Consider the following 12,516-nt stretch of genomic DNA (forward strand, 5'->3'; position numbering starts at 1 on the left):
AGCATCCTTGGGAAGGCACGAGTGTGGTGGAAGGTGTCCCCACTCAGAGAGATTTATTCCCTTCAGAAGGAGGTTTGTGTGTGGGTTTGGGGTTTTTTCCTGCTGTATCATGGTAGGGATTTCTGTGCCCTGACACGTGTGCAGGGGGACAGGATGGGTTTGGGGCAGTTGCTCCATCAGGCTCAGGAGATGGGCTGGTGAGAGGTGGCCTGATGCAGCAGGGGTGGCAAGGTGTGGCTCTCAGCTCCCACTGCAGCAGCAGCAGCCTCCTGCTCCCCTGCTCTCCCATTTCCCAAACATTGTCCTGAGGGGCAGCAGGGTCAGGGGATCAGCCAAGTCACAGAGATCAGCTTTGCAGCAATTTTATCACTCAGGAGTGCAGGCTAATCCCACCACTCTTTTACTGCTTCCCCCAAGATTCAGCGAGGCTGTGGACTCCCACCAGCCTCGAGAGGAGAGGACCTTCCTAACACCAGAATAAATCCAGCACTATTGTCCACACTGTGGGCATTGGCACAGCTGAACCACCATTTCACAAAATAAAACCAAAAAATTCAAAGCATACCATCAAAAAACCTTTTTATAACCCTATGTACACGCACACTGTTGATACATCATTGACTCCTTTTGACCTTTTTTTTTTTGCTTTTTTGAATTTAAAAATCCCCCAGTCCAAAGAGATACTTCACTAGCAAATATTTTCTTCCTTTACCAACTCTGAAATTCATCTTTCTGGAGAGAAGCTCTGGCCCCACAGAAACCACTGGAAAAACCCTAGAAGACCACAGCAGGTTTGAAATTCACCTGCTGAGTGTAACCAGCAGAAGAATCGGGGACTGGGAGGGTGGCAGAAAATACCTATGTACCTTTTCATTCATGGATATTGCATGACAGTGTTAAACGGAAGTAATCCCACATCATAAATACAACAAGCCCAAACAATCCAAAATCAGATAGAAGAGAAAGGAAGAAAGGGAAGGAAAAAAAAAAAAAGAAAGAAAGAAAAAAGAAGAGAAAAAGAAATAGTCTAAATCCTTTTAATAGTTCTTTTGCTGAGGGTTATTTTTTCACCTCTTTAAAAAGATAGAGTCAAAAGCTCTCGGACAACGGGAATATGTGGCCAAGCTCCTGCTCAGACCAGCTGGATGTGCTCAGGCTGGAGGAGCGCTGCAGCACTGGTGTGATGCAGCAGTTTCCAGCACCACGTGGAGCTGGAAAGCGCCGGCGGCCTCCGCGGGCAGAGGAAGAGGAGTTCCATGCCTCACCCCGATGGATGTTTGCAAAGAGACGCTCACCAAGCGGTCTGGGAACCCTCTAAATGCCGGAGAGGCGCCAGCCACGTCTCCTTCCCCTCCTCAGAGTCCCATCCCGAGCAGTTCTGTACAACAAAGACGACCTCAACGCTTTTCTCCTCCGTACGGTCGCGTACCTAAACCCCCAACGTTCATCTGGGCTGGGCTGGTCCTCAGCCAGCGCGCTGGGCTGGGCTGGGCTGGGCAGAGCGAGCTCCCGGGGAAAGGCAGAGCCACAAACCCCACAGGCACAAGTTCCAGCCGCTGCACAGGCCCGGCCTGTCCCCCGTGGCCCTCGGGGAGCAGCGTGGGTGTCATCACCGCTGCGCGCTGCCTTCTACGGGGAGGATGGCGTGGTGCAGGCTGCGCGTGTGCTTCGAGTCCAGCGCCTCGTGCTCTTCCGTGAAGCTGTCTGGGCTCGCCGCCCCGTCCAGAGAGCTGCCGCAGCTGGAGTTGGGGGACAGCATGTCCTGCAGGAGGTCTTCCTGGACTATCCCCGAGTCTTTGCTCACCTTGCCCCTTTGGTTTCCTTCTTCCTCCTGGTCGTTGAGCAGCTTGGCCAGGAAGTTGATGTATTTCATGGCCAGGCGCAGGATCTCGTTCTTGCTGAGCTTCTTGTCGGGCGGGTGGGTGGGGATGAGCTTGCGCAGCTCCGCGAAGGCCCCGTTGACGTTCTGCTGCCTCCACCTCTCCCGGCTGTTGGTGAAGATGCGACGAACCACCTTCGTGTGAGGGCCTGCAACGCCAACCACGCACAATTAGGAACTGGGTTCAACACGTATTGCTTTGCAGAATGGGTCACTGCTTTGCAAATTAACTAACTCACTAATTTTAGTGAGGTTTAATCAGCAAGGCAGTGAAACAAGAGTTTCTAGCTAAGTGGAAGCTGACCCCATGAGCTGAGAATGCCATAACTTCTGTTCAATTCAGTGGAAGGGAAAAATGGAGTTGCATCTCTTTGGATGTCTCCTCAGGTATTGAAATTTACCTCTCCAAGGAAGAAGGCTTAGGCCATGATATGTGTGCAGAAGACTGCTGTAATTTTAGAGTATCTCATCTCATCAACAAGGATAACTCAGCAACCAGGGTCCTATTAAAAGTTTATCTTACTAGATGGCTTTATTTTCTACCTCAAAAATTGTCTAAAGAGCACACCACTGGGATGGGAGGAAATCAGCTTGAGCAGAGGTTCTGACAGCTCTGAGATCCAGAGGTCTTCCCTGCTGAGAGACACCAGGGGGTTGGAGCAGCCTCTGAATGAAATGGGGTGGTGGGATTTGTCCCATAGCAATGAGGACAGGTAGGAAATGACCACACTGACCACAGAGTGGAGGCAGTGTCCTGCTGGAAGGGTGATCCCTGTTTGGAACAGATTCACAGCTGACCTGAGGGCTGCCTGCTCTCTGTCATCACTGCCACAGGGCAAAAACTCCCTCTGACAATGATTGGAGAAGGGGCTTCAAATTGCTGGAGGTGTCTGCTTGCCCTAATTACGTGTGACCTCAAATTACACCTTGAAATTTTACATCCATGTTTCTGAGAGGGAATGCTACACAGGATGAAGGCACAAAGCACACCAATTCTCCTTTCAGCACATCAGGGCACCTCCTGGTGTGCATGAGAAAAGCTTTGTCTCTGTGCTAGGAGAGACCCAAAAGCACATCTGCTGAAAAATACTGTTCTGCAGGAGCAGCAGTGCTGCAAATCAGGATTGCAGGTCCTTAGGTCCATGGAAACCAGCTCACGTGAGGGAACACTACCACAAGATGCTTTTATTATTACATCCTTCCCATCATCTCCTCCAGGAGACATCAACAATGGAAGGTCACATCAATCTCATGAAAATCTGGAAGAATGACCAGGGCAGAAACTCCCATGGGATAGGAAGCATCACATACAATGAAAAATCACCACAGAGTGGGAAGCAAAGCCTTGCAGGTTACATATTGGTGAGATTTACCCCAAAGGACCATGGAATTCCCATTCCCCCATCTCTGTCCTGTATCCCCCACTCTGTGACACCTGCCTAACTTCTCCCTCCCGGTGGGAGCAAGTCCCTGGCCTTGGTGAGCAGTTCAAGCCACAGTTCTGACATCACACAGCAGAACCAGCCCTGCAGGGCATATTTAAGCACCTTTATTCTTTTCTACCAAAACTCCTGGCTGCCTTGGCTGTGGCACAGGATCCAAACAGGTGTGACTTTTTGTGAGTATCCTGGGCAGGCTGTACCTCAGCAAATCCCACCTTGCACAACAGGAGAAGTGGAATCCCTCATTCCAGCAGATCAGATACCATCAGATGCCATCACACTTTCCTGTCTTTGGGGGAAGCTGAGTCCCTGCAGCCCAGCGCAGCCCTCAGAACCCCCTGCCCTGCAGGGTTTGCATGGGAACACACTCCCAAGCAGCCAGTTAAAGCTGCCAGCCTCTCCAGTGCGTGAGCAGCCTCACAACTCACTCCTCCTCACGGTGTGCTCAGAGCTGGGAGTCCCCTAAAGCCACAAAAAGCCCCTGGGACAAGCTGGGGCATGTAGAAATGGCAAACACCTCCTTGATCTCTAGGATTCCAGTGTGATGCTTCAATAAAGGCAATATTCACCCCCAAACAGCCCCTAATGCCCTCGGTATCAATTTAGGTACAAGAGCTCATGCAAAGGGAAGGTTTTCTGTCCCTGGTGTGTCACAGCAGTCTGCTGTGCCACAGGATTGTGGGGAAGGTGACAGGGACCGAAGGGACCTCAGCAGCACTGCCAATTAAGCAGTGAAGAATGTGATACATCCTACTAGAATAATATGACATTTTTATCACTTTACTGCTCCTTCCAGACAAGACAAAGCAACTGGGTTTGAATCCAGATGGAGATGGAGTTCAAAAGCTATTTACTCCCATAAGGGTATGAGAAATAACCACACCTTGGATACTGCTCCTTAAAAAAAAAATCCTCAAGAGGCTTTCAGTCTTCAAATATGTGTTTCTGTTCACTGAAAGTTGATAACTAAAAGGCATCTATTAATAAATTGGTCAGAAATCAGAAAAAAAAAACAAAAAAAAAACAAAAAAAAAACCAAAAAAACAAAAAAACACCTGTTCATTTTCATCCATAGGCACCCAAATCAAGCTTCAGTATATATAAAACAAATTCTAACACCAGTCAAATTCTTGATTCATGCACCAACTGAATTAAACATATCTTTCAGAAAGAGATCAGGCTTTGGCCAAAACATGTCAAGCAGTGGAGGAAATTAAAATGCCCCATAGCTGTGTTATAATAGAAAATCTACTTCTCATTAAAAAACTTGCCTCATAATTAATTCAAGCAAACAGATGAGAATTTTTGCCTGGATTTTGTTCTAATGGATTGACTGATGCTTTTTTTTTTTAAAATTAGAAATATGAGGGAAATTAATAAAAAGAAGATCTTCCAAAGTTCCAGGATGTACTTTTTTAGAGATACTTTTTTGCATTTTTATCCTCACTTCTGGATATTTTAAGAGAGATATTAAATGGAACAAAATTTCCATAAAATAGATAAAGAACTACTACAAAAACCGCACCACTTATTCTCTCACAGGAAAAAACGAAAACACAAAGTGTCTGGGAAGACTTTCCTGCCCTTCTGCAGCTCCCAAGGACTGAGGACCCTCGAGAGTGATGCTCCTGGATGTCACCCATCAGGTGCCCATCAGAGCAATGAGCAAAGCGCCTCAGACCACACAGGTGCCTCAGCATGGGATATTCCATCCCTACAAATTATTCCTGTTTACACAACATAATCTGATACCCTTTTTGCCCCTCAAAAAATGTTGAGTCCAATCTTGGAAATTCACACGAACCAGAACCTGCAGGATTGGGCCCAATCTGTACGCCTGCATCAAAACTTTATGTGTTCAAAAACTTGGTTACAACCGAGTATTTCTGTAATCCTTAATACGTAATTTAATAGCAAGTGCAAAGCTTTAGTCAGGCACCGAGATTTGATGGACTTTTCCCCATAAATGCTAAAACCCAGACAAAAAGCCCTTCTTGCACTGGGGCTGTAACATGCCCTGTCCCACGGGGCTGCAGTCTGAAAGGAGCGGGAGGGGAGAGGATTCTGATTAATGCCGATAATACCCTGAGCCTGTCATTTCGGGATGCATTATTTTAGACTGATGCACGTTATGATTCGATCTTAGATTAGCTGGGTAGAAGGGAAGGGACAGCTAGCTGGATAGGAGGAGAATTAATTGTCCAGCAATTGAAACAAAGTGTTTCCAATCGCTAAAGATCAAACGTGTTTCAGCGAATCTCGCTGTTAACTGCAGAGATAAACAGGCCGGCCTTCCACGTGCAAATCGTTCTTGCGAGTGTCCCTTTGCGTGGGCAGAGATCCCCTTGCACACCCCAAACCTGCTGCCAGTAGCAGGCAAACCCTGAAACGCGAGCAGGATGCCCAGGAGCTGGTTCAAAGGCAGGTTATCCTTTCTGCCCAGGGCTGTGCTCTGCAGGGCGAACGCCTCCGGGCTGGAAGGGTTTTACAGACCCAACATCTCACCGCAATGGCAATGGCCCTGATCCGCACCTCAACAAAGACACGCATTTATTGTCTTCTTTCGGATTTAATCTCTAAGTAATTCGCAGAACGGGGATGTAATTAGCCACAGGCATCGCTGGGTGCTGGGTGAAGGCAAACTCGGCGAGCACGCTGCTGGGGATGGCTGTGGGCTCTGCTTACCGGAGAGCCCCCTGCCTCCCTGGGCATCCTACTCGCGTTTTACGCTTTGGGGTTTTGGTCCATTTATATTTCGGGTGTTTAGTCCCAGAGCGTGGCATTGTGCAGGAACTTTCCCCCCATGGCAGACAGAGACACCCCTTCCCCCCAAAATGCGGCGCAGGAGCGAAATTCTCTCACCGTCGGTGATCTCCATCTCGTACGGAGAGGGTCTCCGCTTCACCCGGTTGCTGCCGTACATGGAGAAGGAGTCGGGTTCGCCGAAAAACCCGCTGCAAAGAGAGGCGGACAGGCCGTGAGGACACACCGACATCCCCTTGGCCCGATGGGGCTGCCCAGGGCGGGCGGGAAGCGGAGCCGCTCCGTGACCTCGGGGCGAGAACGCGGCTCACGAAGCCGGGCCGGGGTCGTGCGGTGGCAGCACACGCGGCCAGCCGGGGACACGCAGCGAGAGACGCCAGCCCTGCGCGGGCAGGGCGGTGTGAGCGGCGTGGGGAGTCCAGGATTGCGGATTTGGGCAGAATCCCCCCATTCCCGGGACTTCGGGCACGCTCGGTCCCCCGACCGACCGCAGCTTTCCCCGGGAGGCGAGGTGGGGTCCGTCCGCACACCCCCGGGATGGCTCAGCCCCTGTCAGAGCCTTGCTGTCCCTTCGCTCATCTGCGGGACTCGTCGGAGAACAGAGAGAGCCCGGGGAGCTTGGCAGAGCTAAACCGGTTCTCGTCCGCTTATTGCAGGACTTTACCCCTCAAATTATTTTCCTTCGAGGAACGAATTTTTCGTTTCTTTTTTTTTTTTTTTTTTTTTTTTTGATTTCCCCCCGCATTTCCCCTTTCTCTCTTTGCAAAGTTTGCGTGCAAACCCGCGATGATTTTAGCGACGAGCCCCGCGCAGACGAAAGGATGCTGCTGCTTCTGCCCCCGCATCTCCACCCCGCGCCTCCCGCCGCTCCAACACCGCCCAGGACACCCCGGGACACCGCTCCGGGGTGGGGATGGGACAGGGGGGGACACACGGACCTGTTGATGGTGGCCAGCGGCTGGCCCAGGTTGTAGAGCATGGCCCTGCCGGGGGGCTGCAGCGGGAGCGCGGGGGGGCTCAGCTGCACCATGCGGGCCTCGCAGGCGGCCTCGGCGGCGCGGCACGGCTCGGCTCCCGGCGCTCTCTGCATCGCCTCGCCCGCCGCCTCACGGCTTTTTATGTCCAGGGAGCCCCCCCTGCGCACCAGCTCGATGACGGGCACGGCGGCGGCGGGGGGCCCGGGGGAGGGCCGGCCCGCCTCCTTGGCCGCCCCGTTGAGCAGCAGCTGGGGGTCCGCCGGCGCCTCCATGCCCCCGCGGCTGCTCTCGGGCTCGCTCGTGGGCTCCGCTTCCGAGTCGTGCCGCCGGGCGGGGCGGGCATCGCGGGGGTCACTGGGGGGCGGCGGGGCGGGCGGCCTGTCCATCGTCCTGCGGAGAGAGGCAGCGCTCAGGGCCGGCCCCTGCACCGGCACCGCCCGACGGGGCCCGCGCCTCGTCGGGGAGAGACGGGGGAGCTCCCGATCACCCCAAATAACTCGGGGTTTGCTGGCGGGGGGGGGGGGCGATCTGTCCTTCCACCCCGCCGAGCCGTGAGGTGCCGTGACGTCACGGGGCGCCCCGGCCCTGCCGTGACGTCACGGAGGCTGGCGGAGCGGAGCTTTGACGTCTGGCAGCGCCCCGTTCCCGCACGGTGGGGACGGGCCGGAGCCGGGGATTCACAGCGGCACCGACGGGCAGAGAGCGGGCTCGGGCAGCGCCCGAGGGTGCGGGTTAAATTGTGCGGCCAAATTGTGCGGCCAAATTGTGCTGCCAAATTACAGCCGAGGCCCAGCACCCATCCCCGCTTTTCCGGGGGTATTTCTCCCCGTTTTGGGGTCCCCCATCCCCGTTTCGGCGGTGCTCGCTGCCCTGCGCAGCCAGCCCGGTCACCGCCCGGCCTGCCCGTAGCGGCCTTATCCTCACGGGCGGCCCCTTCTCCGCCCATGATTATTTTTATTGTTATTTATAAACTATCGAAATGAAAGCACTTTTTGGGGGAGAGGGGGTTAACGCAGCCCCTAACGGAGTCAATCCCCCCGTGCATTCGCTGCCGCAGGAAGGAGGAAGGGGCCCGGCCGCGGCCGCACGCTCAGCATTGTCCCCCTGCTCCCGCAGAACAAACGCTGTCGCGACAGGGCACCTCGCGCCTCGGGCACATATCGCGATTATTTCTATGCTTTATCTCCCACTTACGCCCTCGTTCGTTTTTGGATTTTTTTTTGTTGTTGTTGTTGTTTTGGTTGATTGATTATTATTTTCTATTTAAATAAGGAGCTTCGCGGAGCAGAGAGCTGCCACCCATCCTTCTCGCTCCTTTGCCCCGGGTTATTTTTTATTCCGTTTCTGATAAACTGACTCGCGAGGAAAAACAAAAAAACAAAAAACCAAAAAAACCCAAAAACCGAACACAACCAAAACAAAAAACCACTTGGCTTTTTTTGCCATATATCGCTATCTCTCTGGAAAATAAAATAAAAATAATTACAACCACCCAACCTAAAGAACAAGTTCTCCTCCTTCCCTCCGGCCACCTTCCCGCCAGCCCTCTAGAAAGAAAAATCTAATTGCCTATTCCGATATTGTATAGGAAGAGATTACTCACATGTGTCATATTTAAGTAGGGACACCGCAAGTCTCTCCTGTTTCAACAAAAGCGCTCTCAGTGTCAGGCTGAATTTACTCCTCCCACCTCAAGGTACTTACGACTTTACAGAGAGGAAGGACACCCGCATCGGGATAAAACTGCTAAATCCTGGGAGGAAGAGAAGGGGGGGAGAAAAAAAAAAAAAAAAGAAAGGAGAGGGTGGATCTCGTGGGTCCGGATTGCCGGAGATCAGTGGAGGGAGAAAGGTGCAGGGGAGAGGGAAGGAGGGGACAGCACCCCGGGGAGGCCCCTGGGAGAGGGGACAGCGGCCACCCCCTGGTCCCCCCCCCGCCGCCGCCGCCTCGCACACGGGGCCACAGCGAGCGACGGCCATGGCCTGGCGTGGAAAAATAAAAATAAACAGAGAAAAAAAAAAAAAAAGGCGTGAAAAAAGCGCCCTATATTTGGGGCGAATTGGGCGGTTTTTTGGACACATTGCAAGCCCGGTCTTCCCGGGAGGAAATCACAGACGGGGCCGGACACGGGGTTGTTTTTCTCCCGATGGGCTCGCACGAAGCGGCGGCGGCGGCGGCGTTTCTCCCACGTCCGGCTGGAAAATTTAATTCCTAAAGGGGCAAATGAAATTCCTCAAGGGGCCGGTTACCGGCCGAGGAACCAACCGAGAGAGCTCACACCGGCGGAGTGAGCCCGCTCCCCGCCGCCCGGCCGCAGGAAGGTGAGGCCGGCTCAACCCGCCAACGAAATCACGAAAAATTAGGTTTCCCCTTCGTAAAAAGACGAATAATCCCGATGCCGTCTGTTCCCGCATTTGTTAAAAAACGAAATACGCAAAACCGCAATTATATCAGCAGAATTTTGCCTTAAATTGGGGTGGTTTCGTTTAGAAAAAAATGGAGGGGGGGCATTAAATCCCCGCCCGCTGGTTTCAGCTTCGCAAAATCCTTTTGTTTTCCAGCAGCCGATCGGCAGGAAATTTCCAACCCTAAAGCGCACCTCTCCTTTGTAGGGAAATCGCCCCAAAACGAAGGGGCGGCGGGGAGCGGGGTATGGGGGTTTCGGGGAGCAGCGCTCGGGTTGCGGCCGTGGGCCGGGCCGTGTCCCGCTGTCTGTCCCTGGGGAGGGCAGGGGCAGCCGGGCCCGGGGGTCGCTTCGCCCTCAGCGCCCCCAGCCCGACCCTCGCTGCCGCAGCCCCGGCGCCGTGGGGCGGCCGCACCCCGCGATTTCAAAGGGGAAAGCGGATTCCCCTCCACACCGGCCCCGCATCAAAGAATAAAACAGATTAAAACCCAACCGCGGAAGAGATTTTGTGTTTTTTTTCTCGTCTCTCATGTGGGGCAGAAGCCCCCAAAAGCTCCCTCGCTGCCTCCGGAGCCCCCCAAACCCGCATCCCGCCGCCCCCAGCGCCCAGACTCGTGCGGAGCCGATTCCTCTTTACTCACCATTTGCTTTTCATTGGGAAAAGTGAGTGGAGCCATTTTGTGGCCTACGCATCGCGGCTATATTTGTAGTAAGTGTTGGGTGGCTTCAGCTGGGTAGGCTCTAATTCCACATCACGTCCAGTTTCCTATTTAGTATGGAGAGCGGAACACTACTGCAATGTGGCCGAGAGAGATAAAACCCCAGCAGTGGCCCGCCTGCCCTGATAAGCTTCTAAACCCATTATTTATGAAATGATTCATTATTATTTGGCAATTTTATCGAAGGAAAGCGGAAAATTATTGCAGGGATATGCATAGGAATAACTCCGGAATGCATGCCTTCTAGCTTTTTATGTGTGTGTGCTTAGATGCTCTTAAAAAGACACTAAAAAAAAAAAAAAAAGAAGAAGAAAAAAAAAAAAAGTAATAAAAAATTGCACTGTGGCTGCCCGCATCTGAATAGCGATTCTTTATTTTAGTCCTCTTGGAGGTTATTATGCCCCTAGGTTGTTGTTTTTTTTTTTTTCCTTTTTTTTGCTGTTTTATTTTTTATTATTATTATTAAATATGGAACACCTACTCCGTTCTTAATTAAATTTAATGAGCCAAAATAAATTGTTAGAGATGTTGAGAGAGGGGGAAAGGGTGTGGGCTGCTTTGGGACAAGAGGAGGTAAATAAAGCACATCGAAATGAGATGTTTTGGAGAAAACCGGCCCCAGTCACCAGCCTTGCCCCCCAGTATTGTGTATTTTTGCTGAAGGGCTGAACTGGGGCGAGCTCCCTGTCTCGCCTCCCGTTCTGGGGTGGGAGGAGGCCGAGCCTCCCTGCCGAGCTGGGGGATGCTGGGCACCGTGAGCGGAGCGGGCGCCGAGCCGGCACCTCCAGAAATTTGGGGTGTTATTGGCGGACCCTGGAGGAGAGGGGCTTGGGGAAGGGAGAAAAGAGCCCTGGCTGGGCCTGCAGCAGTGCGGGGATCCAGCGGGGCTGGGGCCGGGCTGCGGGAGCCGGAGCTCGGGGCCGGCTGCGCGCCCCGTCGGGGCAGGGGCTCAGCCAGGCCCGGAGAGCTCCGGGCCCGGGCGGACCGGGACCCCCGGGCTGGGCAGGGACCCCCGGCTTGGGCAGGGACCCCCGGGCTGGGCAGAGCCCCGTGCCCCCGGAGCGGGCGGTGCGGGGGTCGCGGTGCCCTGCGCGGCGGTCCCAAAGCGACGGGAGGCGTGAAAAGCTCCCCGAAATGCCCGAGGGACCCGGCATGGACGGGGCAAGGCAGGAGTGGCTGGAGGGTCCCAGCCCCGCTCCTCAGGGCACCCGCGGGTAGCGCGGCCCCAAAGGCGGCGGCGGGGAGCGGGTTTGGACAGCTCGGGCACCGGGAACCCGAAAATCAACGAAATCACGGCGGGCGCGGGGCGGCAGGGAAGGGGCCCGGGCCGAGCCCCTCCCGGGACACCCCCGGTGCTCTCTGCGGGGCCCGGGGACAAGCGGCGGCCCGGCCCGGCCGCACCTGCCGTGGAGCGGGGCCGGCGGCGGGGCCGGGGCGCGGGGGTCGCCATTGTCTCCCCGCCACCTGCGCGCCCGGCTCAGGGGGAAATGCCGGAGCTGTTATTCTTCCTTTCACTCCTTCCCCTCAGCCTCCCGCTCTGGCCGCGGCCGTGGGAGAGGTTTGCACGGGCTCGGGCCGTGTCCCGGCCGCAGGAGCCCGCACGATGCCGGCGGCGTGCGGGGGGCGGCGGGGCCGCGGCGGTCACGACGCGCCGGAGAGCCCGCCGTGCCTCCCGCCAGGAAACACGACCGCGCTCGAGCCGGCTCCTCGCGGCAACAGGAAGCGTTAAAGATAGAACAGCCGGGGCTGGGCGGCGGAGATTAGGAAGCCGAGCATCTTCTGAGCACCGAGGGCCATTCCCAGCCGTGCCTGGGCCCGCTGCGCTGGGAGCCGGGCCGTGCTCAGCCCACCTCCGGCCCGCATTTTTATTTTATTGAAGAGGGATCAAACCCTTCAGTCAGGGTGGGGAGCACCGAAATGATCCCAGGTGAAGCAGTCAGTGATGCTCCGAGCAGGCCCAGCACCTTTTCAGCTAGCACTATAAATATCTTCCCTTAATTATAATAAATAATAGCTAAAAACAATTTAAAAAAAACAAACCCCAAACCCAAATCAATAAAGCCTTAACATTGCCCCATTAGCCATGCCATCACCTCACAAGCCAGCTCTAGAGCTTGGGCCTCAGTGCTCAGTCAACAAAGCCAGACCTGGCTTAACGTGTATTTTTTTACCTCAAATTGCAGTGGATGCTTCAGGGGGAAAAAAAAATCCAGACATCTTGAAATTACTCAGCACCATACTAAGAAAGGAAAATGCTGCTTAAAGGGAAGGGTGTTTTTTTTTGTTTTGGTCCAGTAAATTGACATTTTGCTTGCTTGGAGGTTGCTATCCA

At 54.1% G+C, this 12,516-nt stretch overlaps 1 protein-coding gene across 1 annotated transcript; it reads right to left on the reverse strand.

Moving 5' to 3' along the window:
- Positions 1-1,026: 1,026 nt before the first annotated feature.
- Positions 1,027-10,120, reverse strand: TAL1 (TAL bHLH transcription factor 1, erythroid differentiation factor). The gene is made up of 4 exons (XM_058030222.1): positions 10,107-10,120; positions 7,023-7,451; positions 6,184-6,275; positions 1,027-2,028 (listed from the first exon to the last, which is right to left on the reverse strand). The coding sequence occupies exons 1-4, from the start codon at positions 10,118-10,120 to the stop codon at positions 1,610-1,612; spliced, it is 954 nt and encodes a 317-aa protein (XP_057886205.1). The 3' UTR covers positions 1,027-1,609.
- Between the last annotated feature and the right edge of the window lie 2,396 nt (positions 10,121-12,516).

The sequence above is a fragment of the Melospiza georgiana genome, chromosome 9, assembly GCF_028018845.1.
Source record: "Melospiza georgiana isolate bMelGeo1 chromosome 9, bMelGeo1.pri, whole genome shotgun sequence".
Classification (NCBI taxonomy): domain Eukaryota; kingdom Metazoa; phylum Chordata; class Aves; order Passeriformes; family Passerellidae; genus Melospiza; species Melospiza georgiana.

Coding starts and splice junctions, on each gene's coding strand:
- TAL1 (XM_058030222.1), bottom strand. Junction 6,276..7,022: donor CCGCTGGCCACCATCAACAG/GTCCGTGTGTCC, acceptor CTCTCTTTGCAG/CGGGTTTTTCGGCGAACCCG. Junction 2,029..6,183: donor CGAGATGGAGATCACCGACG/GTGAGAGAATTT, acceptor TTGGCGTTGCAG/GCCCTCACACGAAGGTGGTT.